Below are 16,849 nucleotides of genomic sequence, written 5' to 3'. Positions count from 1 at the left end.
TTTTTAATGAATATAAAGCCCTTTCATAGTCATTTGTATGTTAACATGGCAAATTCATTGTTTATGTACAGTACAAGACAGAAGGCACCCTAGAGTGATATTGAGCCTCAATGAATTTACAAGCTGTCCTTTTCATAGATAACAATTGGCAAACAGTCACAACTTCTATGCATGCATACAGTATTTACCTGTGTAAATATTTAACCTTAAATGATACCAGTGCACATCGCTCACACCGAATATATAAGGTCACTATGTCACTAATGTAATATCATAAGTTGACCCATATGTTCCTCACTATTTCTTATGTAACGTTTTATAATATTTTGATTTGAAATTTTTTTGGTGTTAGTGTTCTTGTTGTGGTGGTTGGATATACTGTAGCCTTGTGTGTGTCTCTGTGTCCTTGCTGTGTTCTATACTGTAGCCTTGTGTCTCTGTGTCCTTGCTGTGTTCTATACTGTAGCCTTGTGTCTCTGTGTCCTTGCTGTGTTCTATACTGTAGCCTTGTGTCTCTGTGTCCTTGCTGTGTTCTATACTGTAGCCTTGTGTCTCTGTGTCCTTGCTGTGTTCTATACTGTAGCCTTGTGTCTCTGTGTCCTTGCTGTGTTCTATACTGTAGCCTTGTGTCTCTGTGTTCTTGCTGTGTTCTATACTGTAGCCTTGTGTCTCTGTGTCCTTGCTGTGTTCTATACTGTAGCCTTGTGTCTCTGTGTCCTTGCTGTGTTCTATACTGTAGCCTTGTGTCTCTGTGTTCTATACTGTAGCCTTGTGTCTCTGTGTCCTTGCTGTGTTCTATACTGTAGCCTTGTGTCTCTGTGTCCTTGCTGTGTTCTATACTGTAGCCTTGTGTCTCTGTGTCCTTGCTGTGTTCTATACTGTAGCCTTGTGTCTCTGTGTTCTATACTGTAGCCTTGTGTCTCTGTGTCCTTGCTGTGTTCTATACTGTAGCCTTGTGTCTCTGTGTCCTTGCTGTGTTCTATACTGTAGCCTTGTGTCTCTGTGTCCTTGCTGTGTTCTATACTGTAGCCTTGTGTCTCTGTGTCCTTGCTGTGTTCTATACTGTAGCCTTGTGTCTCTGTGTCCTTGATGTGTTCTATACTGTAGCCTTGTGTCTCTGTGTCCTTGCTGTGTTCTATACTGTAGCCTTGTGTCTCTGTGTCCTTGATGTGTTCTATACTGTAGCCTTGTGTCTCTGTGTTCTTGCTGTGTTCTATACTGTAGCCTTGTGTCTCTGTGTTCTTGCTGTGTTCTATACTGTAGCCTTGTGTCTCTGTGTTCTTGCTGTGTTCTATACTGTAGCCTTGTGTCTCTGTGTTCTTGCTGTGTTCTATACTGTAGCCTTGTGTCTCTGTGTTCTTGCTGTGTTCTATACTGTAGCCTTGTGTCTCTGTGGGCAGATTTCGTCTTGGTGTGGGAGGAGAATTTGGACGACGGGCCGAAAGCAGAATCGAATGGAGATCATTCCCTCAACTCACACAGCACGTGGAGGGAAGAGTTCCTGTCTAGGCTTCAGGCTGCTGGCCTTCAACAAGAGCTTGTGAGTGAGGGTGTGGTGCATTTAGTTCTAAGTCAAAAGAAAGAATTCACCTTAAAACTAAAATCTATGTTCATACCGGGTCTCATTTATCAACCGAAATACATGAACATTTGTACATAAAGCTTCAAACTAATTTCCACTTACATGTACAGTGGCCGGTGGTATGAGTCCTAACAGTTGGCATGTTTTGTGTTTCTAAGTAAACTGGCAGTATTTTTGATCAACTTTCAACCTTTTACACATACAAAAAAGGTAATTGAAGCGTGAACTGTCCAAGCTCATATAAATCACAAGACAATAAGAATAGCATTATGTGAATTCTGTTTAAGGGCTGATTAACACTTTAGATGCTTGGGAGTACAGTTACAGGTTCCAGCGAGGCTGAAGGGTTATGAAAGTTTATGAATTTATGATTAGAAAAGCAAATAGCATATGACAAATGTTCCACATAAAATGTACTCCATCACATAACAGAATGTTTTTATCTAACAAATAAATATATATAATGTACTTTCAATGCCCAAAACGTGATAAGACGTTTTATCAGCCCAATGCCTGAATGCCCACAACGACAATTATCGTTTTATTTTGTTATTAGCGATCTGAATTCATATTTCATCAACCGAGTCTCCCGTTGGTATGCAACCCCTGTAGGAGCTCAGATGTGAAAAAAACGCCCCCTATCGTCTCCCAGATGGTAATGCACCCTTTTGGAATGGACTCAATGAAAATGGATGAGAAAAGAAAAATCCGAAATCCACATTTTACTTCTCAGGCATGTAACCCGAGCCGATCAGATTCATTGTGGAGCCTCAGAACAGCGTGGAATACATAATGTAGCGTATGTAGCGTTGGATCAATAAAAACGATCGATTTTTGGAATGGCGAGCAGGAATTGGAATGATCTTTTTGGAGAACATCTGATCTGAGGTAAGGAATCTATTTTACAAGTCTTGGGATAATCAGAGTTGTATTCGCTGAGATCTCAGCGTGCGTGCGTGTGCGTGTGCGTGTGCGTGTGCGTGTGTGTGTGTGTGTGTGTGTGTGTGTGTGTGGGCGATCGCTTTGAGGAAATCAGAGAATCGATTTTTCAGATCGGCTATATAGCGTGCATACGTACACATATACTATCGATAATCTAGCGTTTATTTGAAAACGATTCATAAATAGGCCGAAAAATATTCTAGAATATTCGACAATGTTGACTGGAAAACGAGTCATTGATAAGCGACGGGCATCTTAGACACATAGCCATAATTCAAAACATAGATTAGGCGTTATTAACGCTAACATTGAAGTGGATGGTGGGCATTCAAGCGGTAAATCAAGATTAAGCTTGGGCTCTGAAAGTGTTAATAATAATAATAATAATAATAATAATAATAATAATAATAATAATAATAATAATAATAATAATAATAATAATAATAATAATTAATAATAATAATAATAATAAAACTAACACAACTAACAACAAATGTGAACAAACAGGACAGGAACTGGGGAGACTGAAACAGACAACCAGACACTGACTGACTAGGGAAACTGACTTAAATACACAAGGGGAAGATAATGACGTGAGAGACCCACTGAGGACACCTGCTGGGTCCACAGGGGAGAACACGAGGAGAGGGAGAGACAAGAGGGAGAGAGAGCAGAACAGGAGCAAGGAAACTATAAAAAAGGAAGGGTTATCATGTCACTATGTAGCGCGTGAACGCACATTGGTGCCAAGTGTGGAAATGTTCAGTTTGCCCGACAATGAGTTGAATGGGATCAGACACCTCCTCGTTTATGACCTTTAAACAGTGTCATTTAAACAGGTTATTAAATGGTAAATCGTGCACTTCGATGCATATTGATGCATATTGATGTTTATTTCCTCAGATAGCTTTTTAAATTAATTAAAATAAAAATGTAATTAATTTGAATACAGGCTTCAATAGAACTGGCACCAAAGTCTGGCACCAAGCAGATCATAGTTCTATGTGAACGGCACCCAAAGGGTTAATGAGTGTCGTCCAGTTTTTTGGACTTTATTTATTTTCTTAAATACTCACTTTGAGGCTTCCACCTGTAAAGGTTGTTTTTTTGTTGTTTATTTTTCCCCTTCTCCTTACACATTGAGTGCCAGCCATGCGGAGCGCTAAAAGCCTCCGTATGCCAGCATCCACTTCAATGATAGTTTATGCGTTTGCAAATATGAGAGCTCTATGTCTTAAATTATGGCTATGTGTCTAATCTGGCCGTCGCTTATCAATGACTTGTTTGGAGTCAACATTGTCGAAACGGATTGTTTTTTAATCGGTTCATTTCCGTTTTATACCATTTTGAAAAACGCTAGTTTTTTTTAAGTTTGAGGAAAATATAAAGATTCTGTGATAATCACCCTTTACTGGAATATTCTGGAATACACAAAAAACGTTGTCATTTTTCTGCCTATTTATGAATCGTTTTCAAATAAACGCTAGATTATCGATAGTATATGTGTACTTATGCACGCTATAGAAGCGAGCTGAAAATCGATTCTCTCATTTCCTGATCAGCACACACACACACACACACACACGCGCACACACATAGGGCACACGTTGATATCTCTGTGAAAAAAGTTCTGATTATCCTAAGACTGGTAAAATAGATTCCTTACCTCAGATCAGATGTTCTCCAAAAAGATTATTCCAATTCCTGATCGCCATTCCAGCGGGATTTTTTTTCCGTAGCCGCAGTTTGTGAAGACGCTCTCTGATTGGCTAGCCCGCGTACAGCGAAGACCCTCTCTGATTGGTTTAGCTCCGAAGGGCTCTGGGATAGAAATGTCCGCCTTGTACATATATATTCTCTGCTTCGAAGTGGTTATGCTTTGGCCCTCTTTCGAAGTGGGTTATGCTTAGAGTTTGGAATCAGGGCTGGTGGTCCATCGCCCTGCTCTAAAGATAAACTCTAAGCATAATCCACTTCGTAAGAGGGCCAAAGCATAACCACTTCGAAGCAGAGAATATATATGTACAAGGCGGAAGTGCCCTTCAGAGCTAAACCAATCAGAGAGGGTCTTCGCTGGCTGCTAGCCAATCAGAGAACGCCGTCCGAAGGCTATCCGGTCATGTCCGCTTCCATTCATTGTGCTAAGCTAGGCTAACATGCAGCCAGATAGCTTTCTACTGAACGCACAGAGAGGAAACTGGTATCCATCTTCTTGTCTCTCTCTGGAGAAGACGGTAAGATAATTTCCCAAAATGTTGGCGTGTTCTTTTAATTATGCTATAAAGAAATTGAAGAAGAAGAAGATTTACTTTATTGTCAATTTACACAAGACAATTTAAATGTGTCTTTCTGCTTATCCATCCTAGTTAAATACACACACACAGCTATGCATTTCTTCAAATGGGGCCAGAGCGCCCAGGGTCACCTGTAGTGCAGCACCCCTGGAGCAGTTGTTTTGGGGGCGTTGGATGGTGGGCACCATCAATGTTATACCAGTACCAGCCAACCTCCAGTTGCTAACCCAAGTGTAACACACCCTCCTGTCAGTACCAGGGAGATTTGAGCCAGCAACCCTTTGGTTACTATTTCAACCTGTCTACCTCGAGGCCACCCTGCCTTGTCTCGGCACTAAGGCCTTGTTTCTGCATCACTCCAATATTGTTTCTAACTATTCTTCAGGAGACCATATGAAAAATATGTACAACTTTTGATTGTTCCATTAGTATAATGGCGTTGAGGGAGTAGCATCAGTATCTGTTTGGTTTGGGGTTATTCCATAGCCAACAGAAAATAAAGTCCAGGTGCGGCTGGGTAGTGCAGTGGACTAAGCACTCGCCTATCACCGCAGAGACTCTGGGATCGAATCCTGCTGTCAGCGGTACCTCCGGCTTGGTCAGTCGTCCCTACTAACACAATTGGCAGTGTTAGCGGGTGGGAAGCCGGTGGGGTATGTGTCCTGGTTGTTGTAAACTGTGACTCCTACTGGTCGGTCAGGGCACCTGTTCAGCAGAGAGGGGATTCCCCCAGTGAAACTCCTCGCTGTCAGGTGAAAACAAGCGCCTGGCGACTCCACATGTATCGGAGGAGGCATGTGGTAACTCTACACTCTCCCCCGGCCGACAGTGGGGCAATGTGCACAACAACCAGGAAGGGAATTGGCATAACGACTAAATTGGGATGGATGAAAAATACAGAAAGCCCAAAAATTAATTGAATAGAAAAAGAAAATAAAGTCCAATGCTTTCTTATAGTGAAAAGGTATAGTTTGTAGAGTTTGTAGAGTTTTAAAATGTATTCCATGGCCAGTTGAACACGTAGTTTCAACTACCTTCACCAGGAACATACCAACGAAACTGCATGCCAGGTAGAATGGTTTGTTTAAATATCCTGAAAAAGTCTGAATACAAGATAAACAAGATGTAACCTTGTGTCTGTGTTCTTGTTGTGGTGGTTGGATATACTGTAGCCTTGTGTCTCTGTGTCCTTGCTGTGTTCTATACTGTAGCCTTGTGTCTCTGTGTCCTTGCTGTGTTCTATACTGTAGCCTTGTGTCTCTGTGTCCTTGCTGTGTTCTATACTGTAGCCTTGTGTCTCTGTGTTCTTACTGTGTTCTATACTGTAGCCTTGTGTCTCTGTGTTCTTACTGTGTTCTATACTGTAGCCTTGTAACCTTCTGATTACTAGACGACTGCTCTACCTTCTGAGCCACTAAAACATTTATAATTTCTTACCATGTATATTGTTTCTCTGTCTGTCTGTCTGTCTGTCTGTCTGTCTGTCTGTCTGTCTGTCTGTCTGTCTGTCTGTCTGTCTGTCTGTCTGTCTGTCTGTCTGTCTCTGTCTGTCAGAAAGAGGTGCATCGGGGTAAGAAGAAGATCACCTATGTGCTCCTCAGTGCTCCATGGAGTGTACTGTGTTACTATGCTGAGGAGATTAGCCTGAGAGCCCCTCTAGAGGTCAGTACACAGTACACACACACACACACACACACACACACACACACACACACACACACACACACACACACACACACACACACACACACACACACACACACACACACACACACACACACACACACACACACACACACACACACACACACACACACACACACACACACACACACACACACCAACATGTCAGTTATATGACTTTCATTCGTTAAAGATTAATTATCAGTAACTAATCATTCATTTATCACTATTGCACTGCTTTAGACCTTTTTTTTCAAACTACATTAAGCCCAGACTGTACCAGTGTTGACAAAGGGTCAGGTAGAATGCACAAGCGTTTAGAAATAAAGGGATAAAAACATTATGGATTGTTTGAATTTCTTAGATACATCATAATCATATTCGGCAGCGCTAGACTTGAGGGAGGTGCCGTTGCAAAACAGCATGGAAGGAGAGTAGAACTGTGACTGAGATTGTTGTGTTATATCCACTTGCAACATCCTGTAGGTCAGACCGTTTCCTTCAAACCTGCACTATGTAACCTTTTCATGAAAGAAATCAGAATCAGAAAGGTCTTTATTGCCAAGTAGTGATTGATTGATTGATTGAAAAGTTTATTAACAGATTGCAGAATGGGTACAGTACAGTACAGCTCAATACATACAATTGTTAAGGGGATGCAGACCAGAGAAAGACTTTCGTCTTGTTTACATCAGGGTCCCCCATTTTCAATTCATCATAACATATATGACATACATGACATACAGATAGACAGTACTGCTACATCTATACATTCATGACATATCAGATTTGCAAATACAGTACTGTTTGTGATACAAAAGTGTCCAGAAAGAGTGTATATACATTTGACGTAGAAACTGTACATTGGAGGAGGTTGGGTGGGGTTGAGTGGGTGGGTGGGTGGGTGGGGGCTGTACATTGGGGGGGGGGGGGGGGGGGTTGGGTAGGGGACACACACACATTGTACTCTGTACATTGGAATACTGACAAAGCCATACTTGGTCATTTACTGTACAACCAGGTTAGGACATTTGTAGGGGCCAGTTTCGAATTGCAGTCTCCCGTAGGTGTTTTTTGAGAGTGTTTTTGAAAGTAGGTAGTGATTCACATTCCTTTACAGCTTTGGGTAGGGCGTTCCACATTGATGTGGCATAATTGCGAAACGTGTTTAGTCCCTTGTTTGAGCCGAATCTGGGTTTAACATGATTTGTGGAGCTCCCTCTGGTGTTGTGATCGTGGTATTCACTGACATTTGGGAAGTATTTTGACATGTACATGGGTACCTTGGTCGTGTAGTGAATCTTGTAGGCCAGGCCCATTGCAAGTTGCTGTACTCTGTCGTCTATTCTAAGCCATCCTAGGTTGTCAAAGTGGGCAGGGGTGAGGTGGGTTCTAGGAGTCAGGTCAAGCAGTAGTCTTCACATACAAGGAATTTGATTTGGTAGTTTTCAGTGCGACATTAATGGACAAACAATTACGGACAGATAATAAAATTAAAAGGTTGAATAAAATAAAATGGAATATAAACGAAATTTAAATATGGGGCACAATAGAATATAATATAATTATGAAATGAAAATACGCCAGGGCTGTACAACTGTAAAATAAAAAGGTGGACTAAAATAAAATGGGATATAAACTAAATGAAATAGAACCACAATAGAATATAGTATAATTATAAAGTAAAAATGTAAATAGGCCCAGGCTGTACAACTGTGCAAGATGTGGTCATGTACAGTATATACTAATTGGAATTAAAACAACAATACAGTGGGATGGGATATTTAGCAGGGCTGTGCAATTGGACAGTGATGTGCAAAAAGTATGAACAAGTATGTTTTGATTGTATATATAGTCCAGTAGGGGTGTGTTAATGTAACCCAGTGGGGGGTGTCAGTGGGGGTCCCAAATGGTGCTTCTTTAGCCATCTGAATCATGGAGCTTTGCTGAACAAGAGAAACCCCTCCTAAAAGCCATGCATGAAACACAGTGGAATTGCCCGTACAAGCTCTCCTGGTCGGGCGTGACCAGTGCCACGGAATCCATAAAAGGCATGAAATGTGAACAACACAAATGTAAAACATCAGAGCCATTTCACTTATGCTACCAGACCCTTTTACTGTTTGTAAACAATGATGATGTTTGACACATGAACATTAACATTAACAGTAACACTGCGCATCTACAGGAGGCAGTGAGCGAGAGGTTGAGTCCTTTCTCTCCCTCTCCTGCAAATCACCAAATAGGCAATAGGCTACATGGTTCACAATGTCAGCAAATTAAACAGCAACTTAGCTATAAACATAAACACAGCCCAGAATATCAGTTACCAAGATACTGACCTAACCTATAAACACAGCCCAGAATGTCAGTTACCAAGATACTGACCTAACCTATAAACACAGCCAAGAATGTCAGTAACCTAGATACTGACCTAACCTATAAACACAGCCCAACGTGTCAGTAACCTAGATACTGACCAAACCTATAAACACAGCCCAGAATGGCACTAACCAAGATACTGACCTACCCTATAAACACAGCCCATCATGTCGGTAACCTAGATACTGACCTAACCTATAAACACGGCCCAGCATGTCACTAACCTAGATACTGACCTAACGCATAAACACGGCCCAGAATGTCACTAACAAAGATACTGACCTAACCTATAAACACAGCCCAATGTGTCAGTAACCTAGATACTGACCTAACCTATAAACACAGCCAAGAATGTCAGTAACCTAGATACTGACCTAACCTATAAACACAGCCCAGAATGGCACTAACCAAGATACTGACCTAACCTATAAACACAGCCCAACATGTCGGTAACCTAGATACTGACCTAACCTATAAACACGGCCCAGCATGTCACTAACCTAGATACTGACCTAACCTATAAACACTGCCCAGCATGTCACTAACCTAGATACTGACCTAACGCATAAACACGGCCCAGAATGTCACTAACAAAGATACTGACCTAACCTATAAACACAGCCCAAAATGTCCCTAACCTAGATACTGACCTAACGCATAAACACGGCCCAGAATGTCACTAACAAAGATACTGACCTAACCTATAAACACGCGGCACGGTGGTGTAGTGGTTAACACTGTCGCCTCACAGCTAGAAGGTCCTGGGTTCGATTCCTGCTTGGGGACCTGGTTGCAGTGTTGCCAGGTACCCATGGTGGGGTATCTCCCGGGCCTTTCTGTGTGGAGTTTGCATGTTCTCCCCGTGCTCGCAAGGGTTTCCCCTCCCGATAAGATAAACCCAATGGAAAAACATGCACAACAGATCGCTAACGATGTCGCGTCCCTGACGAAGACGGACAGCAGCACTTGGATTGGTCTCCGGGCGCGGCGCACGCTGCAGCCCTTGTCTGCTCCCGGTTGCCCTTGGGGGGAAGGACGATGGGATGGGAAGTGCAGAGAACATCTCCTCAGCGAGTGCGAGTCAGTGCATGTGTGTGTTCCTGTGGGTCGCCCATCACATGTGTGTGTGTTAATCTGATGACAAAAAGACTTCTTCTTCTTCAGCCCAGAATGTCAATAACCTAGATACTGACCTAACCTATAAACACGGGGCCAGAACGTCAATAACCTAGATATATTGATCTAACCTATAAACACGGCCCAGAATGCCAGTAAAATGTAATGGTCTTCAACCTAATGTAATGTTTTCCTACCAGGAGCTTTCATACGTGGTCTTCTGTGGAAGTGTGATTGATGTTAATGCTTGTAGGACGCCACTAGGGGGCAGAGTGTGAGGGAATGACTGACTCAGTGACTGAATGAGTGACCGAATGAGTGAGTCAGTGAGTTAGTGACATTGCCGGTCATTGACCATAATCACACAGTGGCTATTTTGCTCTTATGTCATGCTCAGGTTGGGACATCCACAGAGCTTTTAGAAAAGTGTGGAATAAAAGTGTTGCTTTTCTCCCCAAAAAATATTGATTAATGAATTTATCATTTAAGAAAAGTTGGCCAAAATGAATATTGTTGTTTACATGTTGCGTGCATGTATCCCCTCCCTACTTCCCATTTCCCCACTTTGAATGCACCTGATTGGATAAACGACATGCTGGTGCTCTAGTGCGACATCTAGTGGCTAAATGTTATCTATTCTACAGCACCTTAAAAGTAGAAATTCACATTCAGTAAAAAAAAGCGTTCAAAATATGGCAAGTATTCGCTATCAAATCTAGTTATGTACGTAAAGTAAAAGTATTTTTTTATAAGTAAATATTTCTCAATCTACATTATTACTAGGGATGTCCGATATTATCGGCCTACCGATATTATCGGCCGATATTGGCATTAAAATGTAATATCGGAAATGATCGGTATTGGTTTAAAAAAGAAATATATATATATATATATATATTTTTTTTTACATTTATCTAACCTTTATTTACCCAGGCTAGCAAGTAAGAACAAATGATTTTTTTTATTTATTGTGAAAAGTATGCATACTGTTGTGTTTTTTTGGGGGGGGGGAACCCCGCATATATCGGTATCGGTTGATATCGGTATCGGAAATTAAGAGTTGGACAATATCGGTATATCGGATATTGGTAAAAAAGCCAATATCGAACATCCCTAATTATTACACATTTCTAATGTTTTTGTTGATCCAGGTAGCAACTGCAACAAACCAGAACTGGTCAGAGGAGGCTCTGAGGAAACTGTCCATTTCAAACATGATGGCCCAAGATGTTCCCAACCAGCCAGATGTCTTCTACACCTGCCAGTTCAGAACCAACAAGCTGGAGAGGTATTTAAATCCTTGTGATATGCAAAACCTTGTGTGTACACACAGCTATCAGCCTAACTGCCATTATAACAGATCTCTCACGGATGACGTATGTTCTGGCTTCTTCAGAGTCTCCAGTCTTTGCTGCAGCTATAGGAAAATGAACAGGCTATTAATAGATCACTCCTATCGTATGCAGCCTATGAACAAAGCAGAAGAATTTAGAATTCTAAGAAGCACTTAAAAGAAAAAAAATTACTATTGTTAGCCTAAACTAGCTTAGCATTGCAGATCAGGTCACCAGCATCAGTGCATTCTCTGCAACAGCCGTTAATTTAGTGTAATTTACTTAAAAAAAAATTTTAACTTAAGAAAACATAAAATCCTTTGGTGAAACACAATTTTACCATTAACCCCAAATGTAGTATCAAGGACAAAATTACTGGTAAACTGGAAAGGAAAAGAACATGCATTTCTTTGATAGGTGGTGGAAAAGAAATGCACCAGAGATATGTACATGGATGCTAGGTTATACCCACATCCCCTTAGCAGTATGGGTAAAATGTGAGGAACAAATTGTAAAGCGATTTGGATAAAAGCGCTATATAAATGCACCATTTACCATTTGCCAGTACACACTTGAGATTTAAGTGGAAATATAAGGAGAAATGTTTCTGTAGCTAGATTAGAAGTCATGATACATTTAAAGGAACCCTCCCAACATTTTTGGAAATACACTTATGTCACCGGTTGATTGAAATCGACTATTAGGCAATATTATGATGGTGTCGCTCTTATACAAGCCCTTCGCACATGACGGAAACACACAAGAAATGCTATACCTACTGTCAAGTTCAAGTTTCAAGTTCAAGTTTCAAGTTCAAGTTTCTTTATTAGTTGTCATACAGAAATACAGAATACTTTTGCATGAAATGCTTCTTTCTGTTTTGCTCCTGAGAGTGTGCTAGATAAAATAACAAGATTGTGTAAAATAGTATAATATAAGTATAAAATAGAAAGTCAAGTACGTAAACAAGTGTAAACAAAACAAAAAATTTCAATATACATATATACAGTATATGTACTGTCTATACTTCTGTACAGTCTATACAGTCAGCTACTATACAGTACAGTGTAGAATGGTGAGGTATAGCTTAGCTTGTGGTGCCACCTTGTGGTGGTGAGGTGCAATGATGCCAATAAATATAAAGTGTGTGTTAGTGTCAAGTGGGTAAAGTGGGTGCTGCAGTGTGTTGTTTTTAAAGTGAGTGTGTGCGTGTGGATGTGTGTGCTGTGGGTGTATTTGATGGTCTGTCATTGTTCATTGAGCATCCTGATGGCCTCGGGATAGAAGCTCCTTCTGAGTCTCTCTGTGCTTGCCATGAGACTCCGGTATTGCTTGCTTGACCGCAGCAGTTCAAAGAGGCAGTTGTTTGGGTGGCTGGGGTCTTTGATTATTCTCTTGGCCTTACCCATACAGCGCTTGTTGTAAATGTCTTGGAGAGTGGGAAGCCCCCCTCCAATTGTGCGTTTGGCTGAACAGACCACTCTCTGTAGTCTGCTACGGTCTTGTGCAGTGCTATTCCCAAACCAGGAGGTGATATTGCCAGTCAGGATGCTCTCTATTGTGCATGAGTAGAAGTTCTTGAGGATCTTCTGACTCACTTTGAACTTCCTTAGGCGCCTAAGGAAGTAGAGGCGTTGTCGTGCCTTCTTGATAACACTGTCAATGTGTGCAGTCCATGTCAAGTCCTCGGATATGTGGACTCCGAGGTACTTAAAACTGTTCACTCTCTCAACCGGTGCCCCGTCGATGCTGAGGGGGCTGTAGTCCCTGACCCCCAACCTCCTAAAGTCCACAATCATCTCCTTTGTTTTGCTGACGTTCAGGGAGAGGCTGTTCTCTTGACACCATCCCGCTAGAACCTTTACCTCTTCCAGGTAGGCCCTCTCATCGTTTGCAGAGATCAGGCCCACCACTACTGTGTCGTCAGCTAATTTGATGATTGTGTTGTTTTTTCCCGCTGTGCCACACAGTCATGTGTGTACAGGGAGTAGAGGAGGGGACTCAGAACACAGCCCTGGGGGGCCCCTATGTTGAGAGTGATGGATGAGGAGGTGCAGTTGCCTGCTCTCACCATCTGGGGTCTGCCCATCAGGAAGTCCAAGACCCACTGGCAGAGGTCATAGTTCAAGCCCAGGTCCCTGAGCTTGGCTATGAGTTTGTCACACCCAAACAAGGCCACTCTTGATACACGGCTAACAGAAAGCCTGAGTGGGCTATGCTAACGCTAGTAAACACACTCAGTGGCCTGTGACTTCTGGTACAACATGCAAAACAATACACTGAACACTGGCTGTCTAGGGTAGGGGAACCGTATTGTCAAGGTTGCCTCTCATTAGAAATCACAGTCAATGTCACTGTTTTCAGACGGGCCTGGGCACAAAATGGCCATTCACACAGTCTTAGAAAAAAATATAGGAAATATATGGTCAACCTGTGAGACTTATTTGCCATCTTCCTCATGAAGACAAGAAGATTGATATCAATTTACACTTTCAGTGCCAGCAGGGGGCGCACGATTTAGTGCTTGAATGCCCATCATCCACTTCAATGTTAGCGTTAATAACGCCTAATCTATGTTTTAAATTATGGCTACTGTATGTGTCTAATCTGCACGTCGCTTATCAATGACTCGTTTTCCAGTCAACATTGTCGAAGCGGATTGTTTTTTTACCGGTTCATTTTCGTTTTATAGCATTTTGAAAAGCCCTCGTTTTCAAGGAAAATAAAAAGATTCCATAATAAACGCCCTGTACTGGAATATTCTAGAATACACAAAACGTTGTAATTTTTCGGCCTATTTATGAATCGTTTTCAAATAAACGCTAGATTATCGATAGTATATGTGTACGTATGCACGCTATATAGGCGATCTGAAAAATCGATTCTCTGATTTCCTCAAAGCCATCGGCCACACACACACACACACACACACACACACACACACACACACACACATAGGGCGAACGCTGAGAGCTCAGCGAATACAACTCTGATTATCCCAAGACTTGTAAAATAGATTCCTTACCTCAGATCAGATGTTCTTCAAAAAGATCATTTCAATTCCTGATCGCCATTCCAAAAAGCAATCGCTTTTATTGACGCTGGGTAGTGGAAACGCATAATCCACGCTGTTGTGAGGGTGGGCAATGACTGGGATCATCTCCGGTTACATGCCTGACAAGTAAAATGTGGATTCCGGATTTTTCTTTTCTCATCCATTTTCATTGAGTCCATTCCAAAAGGGTGCATTACCATCTGGGAGACGATAGGGGGCGCTTTTTTCACATCTAAGCTCCTGATGGTGCTGATTTACCAACGAGAGACTCGGTTGATGAAATATAAATTCAGATCGCTAATAAAAAAATAACACGCTAATTGTCATGGTGGGCATTCAGGGGGCGGGCTGATAACACGTGTTATGTCGTGGTGGGCACTGAAAGAGTTAAAGAGAGAGTTCAGAGTGCATCTCTTCTTCACTTTTTTTTGTATCCACTTTTTCTCCCATTTTCTATTTTTCTCCCATCCCAATTTCGTATCGTCCAATTCAACCCTCCCCTGTCTCGAACGCTGTTTCTTGCCTCCCACAAGCCGGCTGCAATGTGGACGAAGCCATACATAGCACGAGTCCCCTCCGATACTCGAGGTAGCAGCAGTCACATCTTTTCACCAGCGCAGCGCGATCTTTCAGCGTCAGGGGTCTGCGCTTTGGAGGAGCGCCGCCCCCATCGCTTCTTGATTCTACTGCGCAGGCGCACCAACCGACCTGTAGGAGTCGCTGTCCACAACGTCCGATCCCCACCCCTCAGTTTTCCCTCCCCCTAATACTGCCAATTGTATTAGTACGGACGACCAGCCAAACTGAAAACAATGTGGAGAGCTGGGCTCGAACCCAGCGTCTCCAGCATTGGTGGTGAGTGCCTTGCCCACTGCACCACCTAGCCGCCCTCTCTTCACTTTTGACAGAGCTAGGCTAACTGCTTCCAGCCCTTTTGCTAAACTAGACAAGCATGCACCTGGACCTCTCTCTATACTGTACGCACAGAGATTCAATTTAAATCAACCTTCTCGTCTGACTATGGAGAAGATGGCAAATACTGTAAGTGTATTTCACAAAATGTTGGAGTGTACCTTTAACTGAGGGAAACATACAATGAAAAGTATGGGTAAATATATTGATGGAGTGATTTACTTACTGTAGGCTCTCTCTCTCCTGGGTTTATTTACACAGCCCTCTATTTGTACAGTATGTGTTGCTGGACTGTTCCTATGTGATCTAAATAAACAGAAATGCCACAAAGATAATATTTTGAATTACATTTTTCCCTTGAGGTGTCTGTATTATTTACAAAGCTTCATAACCTGTCCACAGGTTTCTGGGCAGTGAAGATGAAGACAGTTTCTTCAATACCACCCAGCGTCATCAAGTGGTGAGGCAGCAGACAGGGGCTCCCCTGTTCACCTCTGCACTTTAGATTTTATTTAGCTTTTTTATTATTGTCTCGCTTAGTATTTTCCTACCATAATACCCTTAACTAAAATTCAAAATGTCTGCTATCCTCCCTAACTAAATCAATGCAATAGGGCCCACATGTCAAAATCGCATGTCAAAAAGTGTCCTGTAACTGTGTTTAACATTGTCCTGTATTTGAAAAGACTGTCTTGTACTGTGTAGCCATATGAGATTTTAGCACATGTCGCCTATAATCCTCTTAACATCTATCAAGGCACCAAAGGGGTATGTTCCTATTCCCTTGACACTTGTCCTTTTTCTGATACTATGTCCTCCATCCCCTCAGCTGTATGAGATATTATCAAGAACGCCGTATGGAACTGAGAAGAAGGGAGAGGTGGGGATAGGCAGACTACTGAATGAAAATGCCTTCTCTGCTGCGTACCCCCTGCATGAGGTCAGTGTCTTCATCTGATGTTCAGACAGACATCCAGCCAGCCAGCATTATCTATCTCTATCTCTATCTCTATCTCTATCTATCTATCTAGGGCCCCTTTGAGCACCCAGGGACCCCAGTGGACCCCCAGTCCCTCAGTCTGAGACAGATCCTGTATCAGTATTGGGGCCGCTGGGCCTGTTGGAGAAAGTACCAACCATTGGACCACATCAGAGAGTACTACGGGGAGAAGATAGCGCTCTACTTTGCCTGGCTAGGTAATCTAGCAGTAGCAGGTTAATTTTGCATTGATGGGGATTTGATTGGCTGTTTTTAAATAAAGTGTGGCCGCAGGATTAATAATGGCCAGAGAAACAAATATACTAATTAAAATTGTTGGACCTGCGAGATTCGTACTTTGCAGGTCTGCATTTTAAATGTAAGGAGTAAAAAGTGTGTTTTTTTTTCTCTGAAATGAAATTGAGTAAAAGTACAAGTGTACAAAACTAATAATACTTGAGTAAAGTACAAATCCCCAAAAACAGTACTTAAGTATTGTAATAAAGTACAATTACTCAAGTACTTTACACCCCTGCACATGCACACACACATACGTATATGTACACACAC

General features: G+C 42.0%; 1 protein-coding gene across 1 annotated transcript in view; it reads left to right on the top strand.

Annotated features, from left to right (window-relative positions):
* ano7 (anoctamin 7) overlaps nucleotides 1-16,849 on the top strand; it is a 74,716-nt gene that overhangs the window by 9,374 nt on the left and 48,493 nt on the right. Inside the window, exons 4-9 of the mRNA XM_084320598.1 lie at nucleotides 1,401-1,540; nucleotides 6,373-6,480; nucleotides 11,151-11,287; nucleotides 15,703-15,760; nucleotides 16,130-16,240; nucleotides 16,332-16,497. Coding sequence (XP_084176724.1) covers nucleotides 1,401-1,540; nucleotides 6,373-6,480; nucleotides 11,151-11,287; nucleotides 15,703-15,760; nucleotides 16,130-16,240; nucleotides 16,332-16,497 — 720 coding nt within the window. The remainder of the gene's footprint in view (nucleotides 1-1,400; nucleotides 1,541-6,372; nucleotides 6,481-11,150; nucleotides 11,288-15,702; nucleotides 15,761-16,129; nucleotides 16,241-16,331; nucleotides 16,498-16,849) is intronic.

The sequence above is a fragment of the Notolepis coatsorum genome (assembly GCF_963971535.1).
Source record: "Notolepis coatsorum genome assembly, chromosome: 1".
NCBI classification, from domain to species: Eukaryota; Metazoa; Chordata; class Actinopteri; order Aulopiformes; family Paralepididae; genus Notolepis; species Notolepis coatsorum.
Note: the sequence above shows the minus strand (reverse complement) of the source record. Positions and strands in the feature narration are given on the sequence as shown.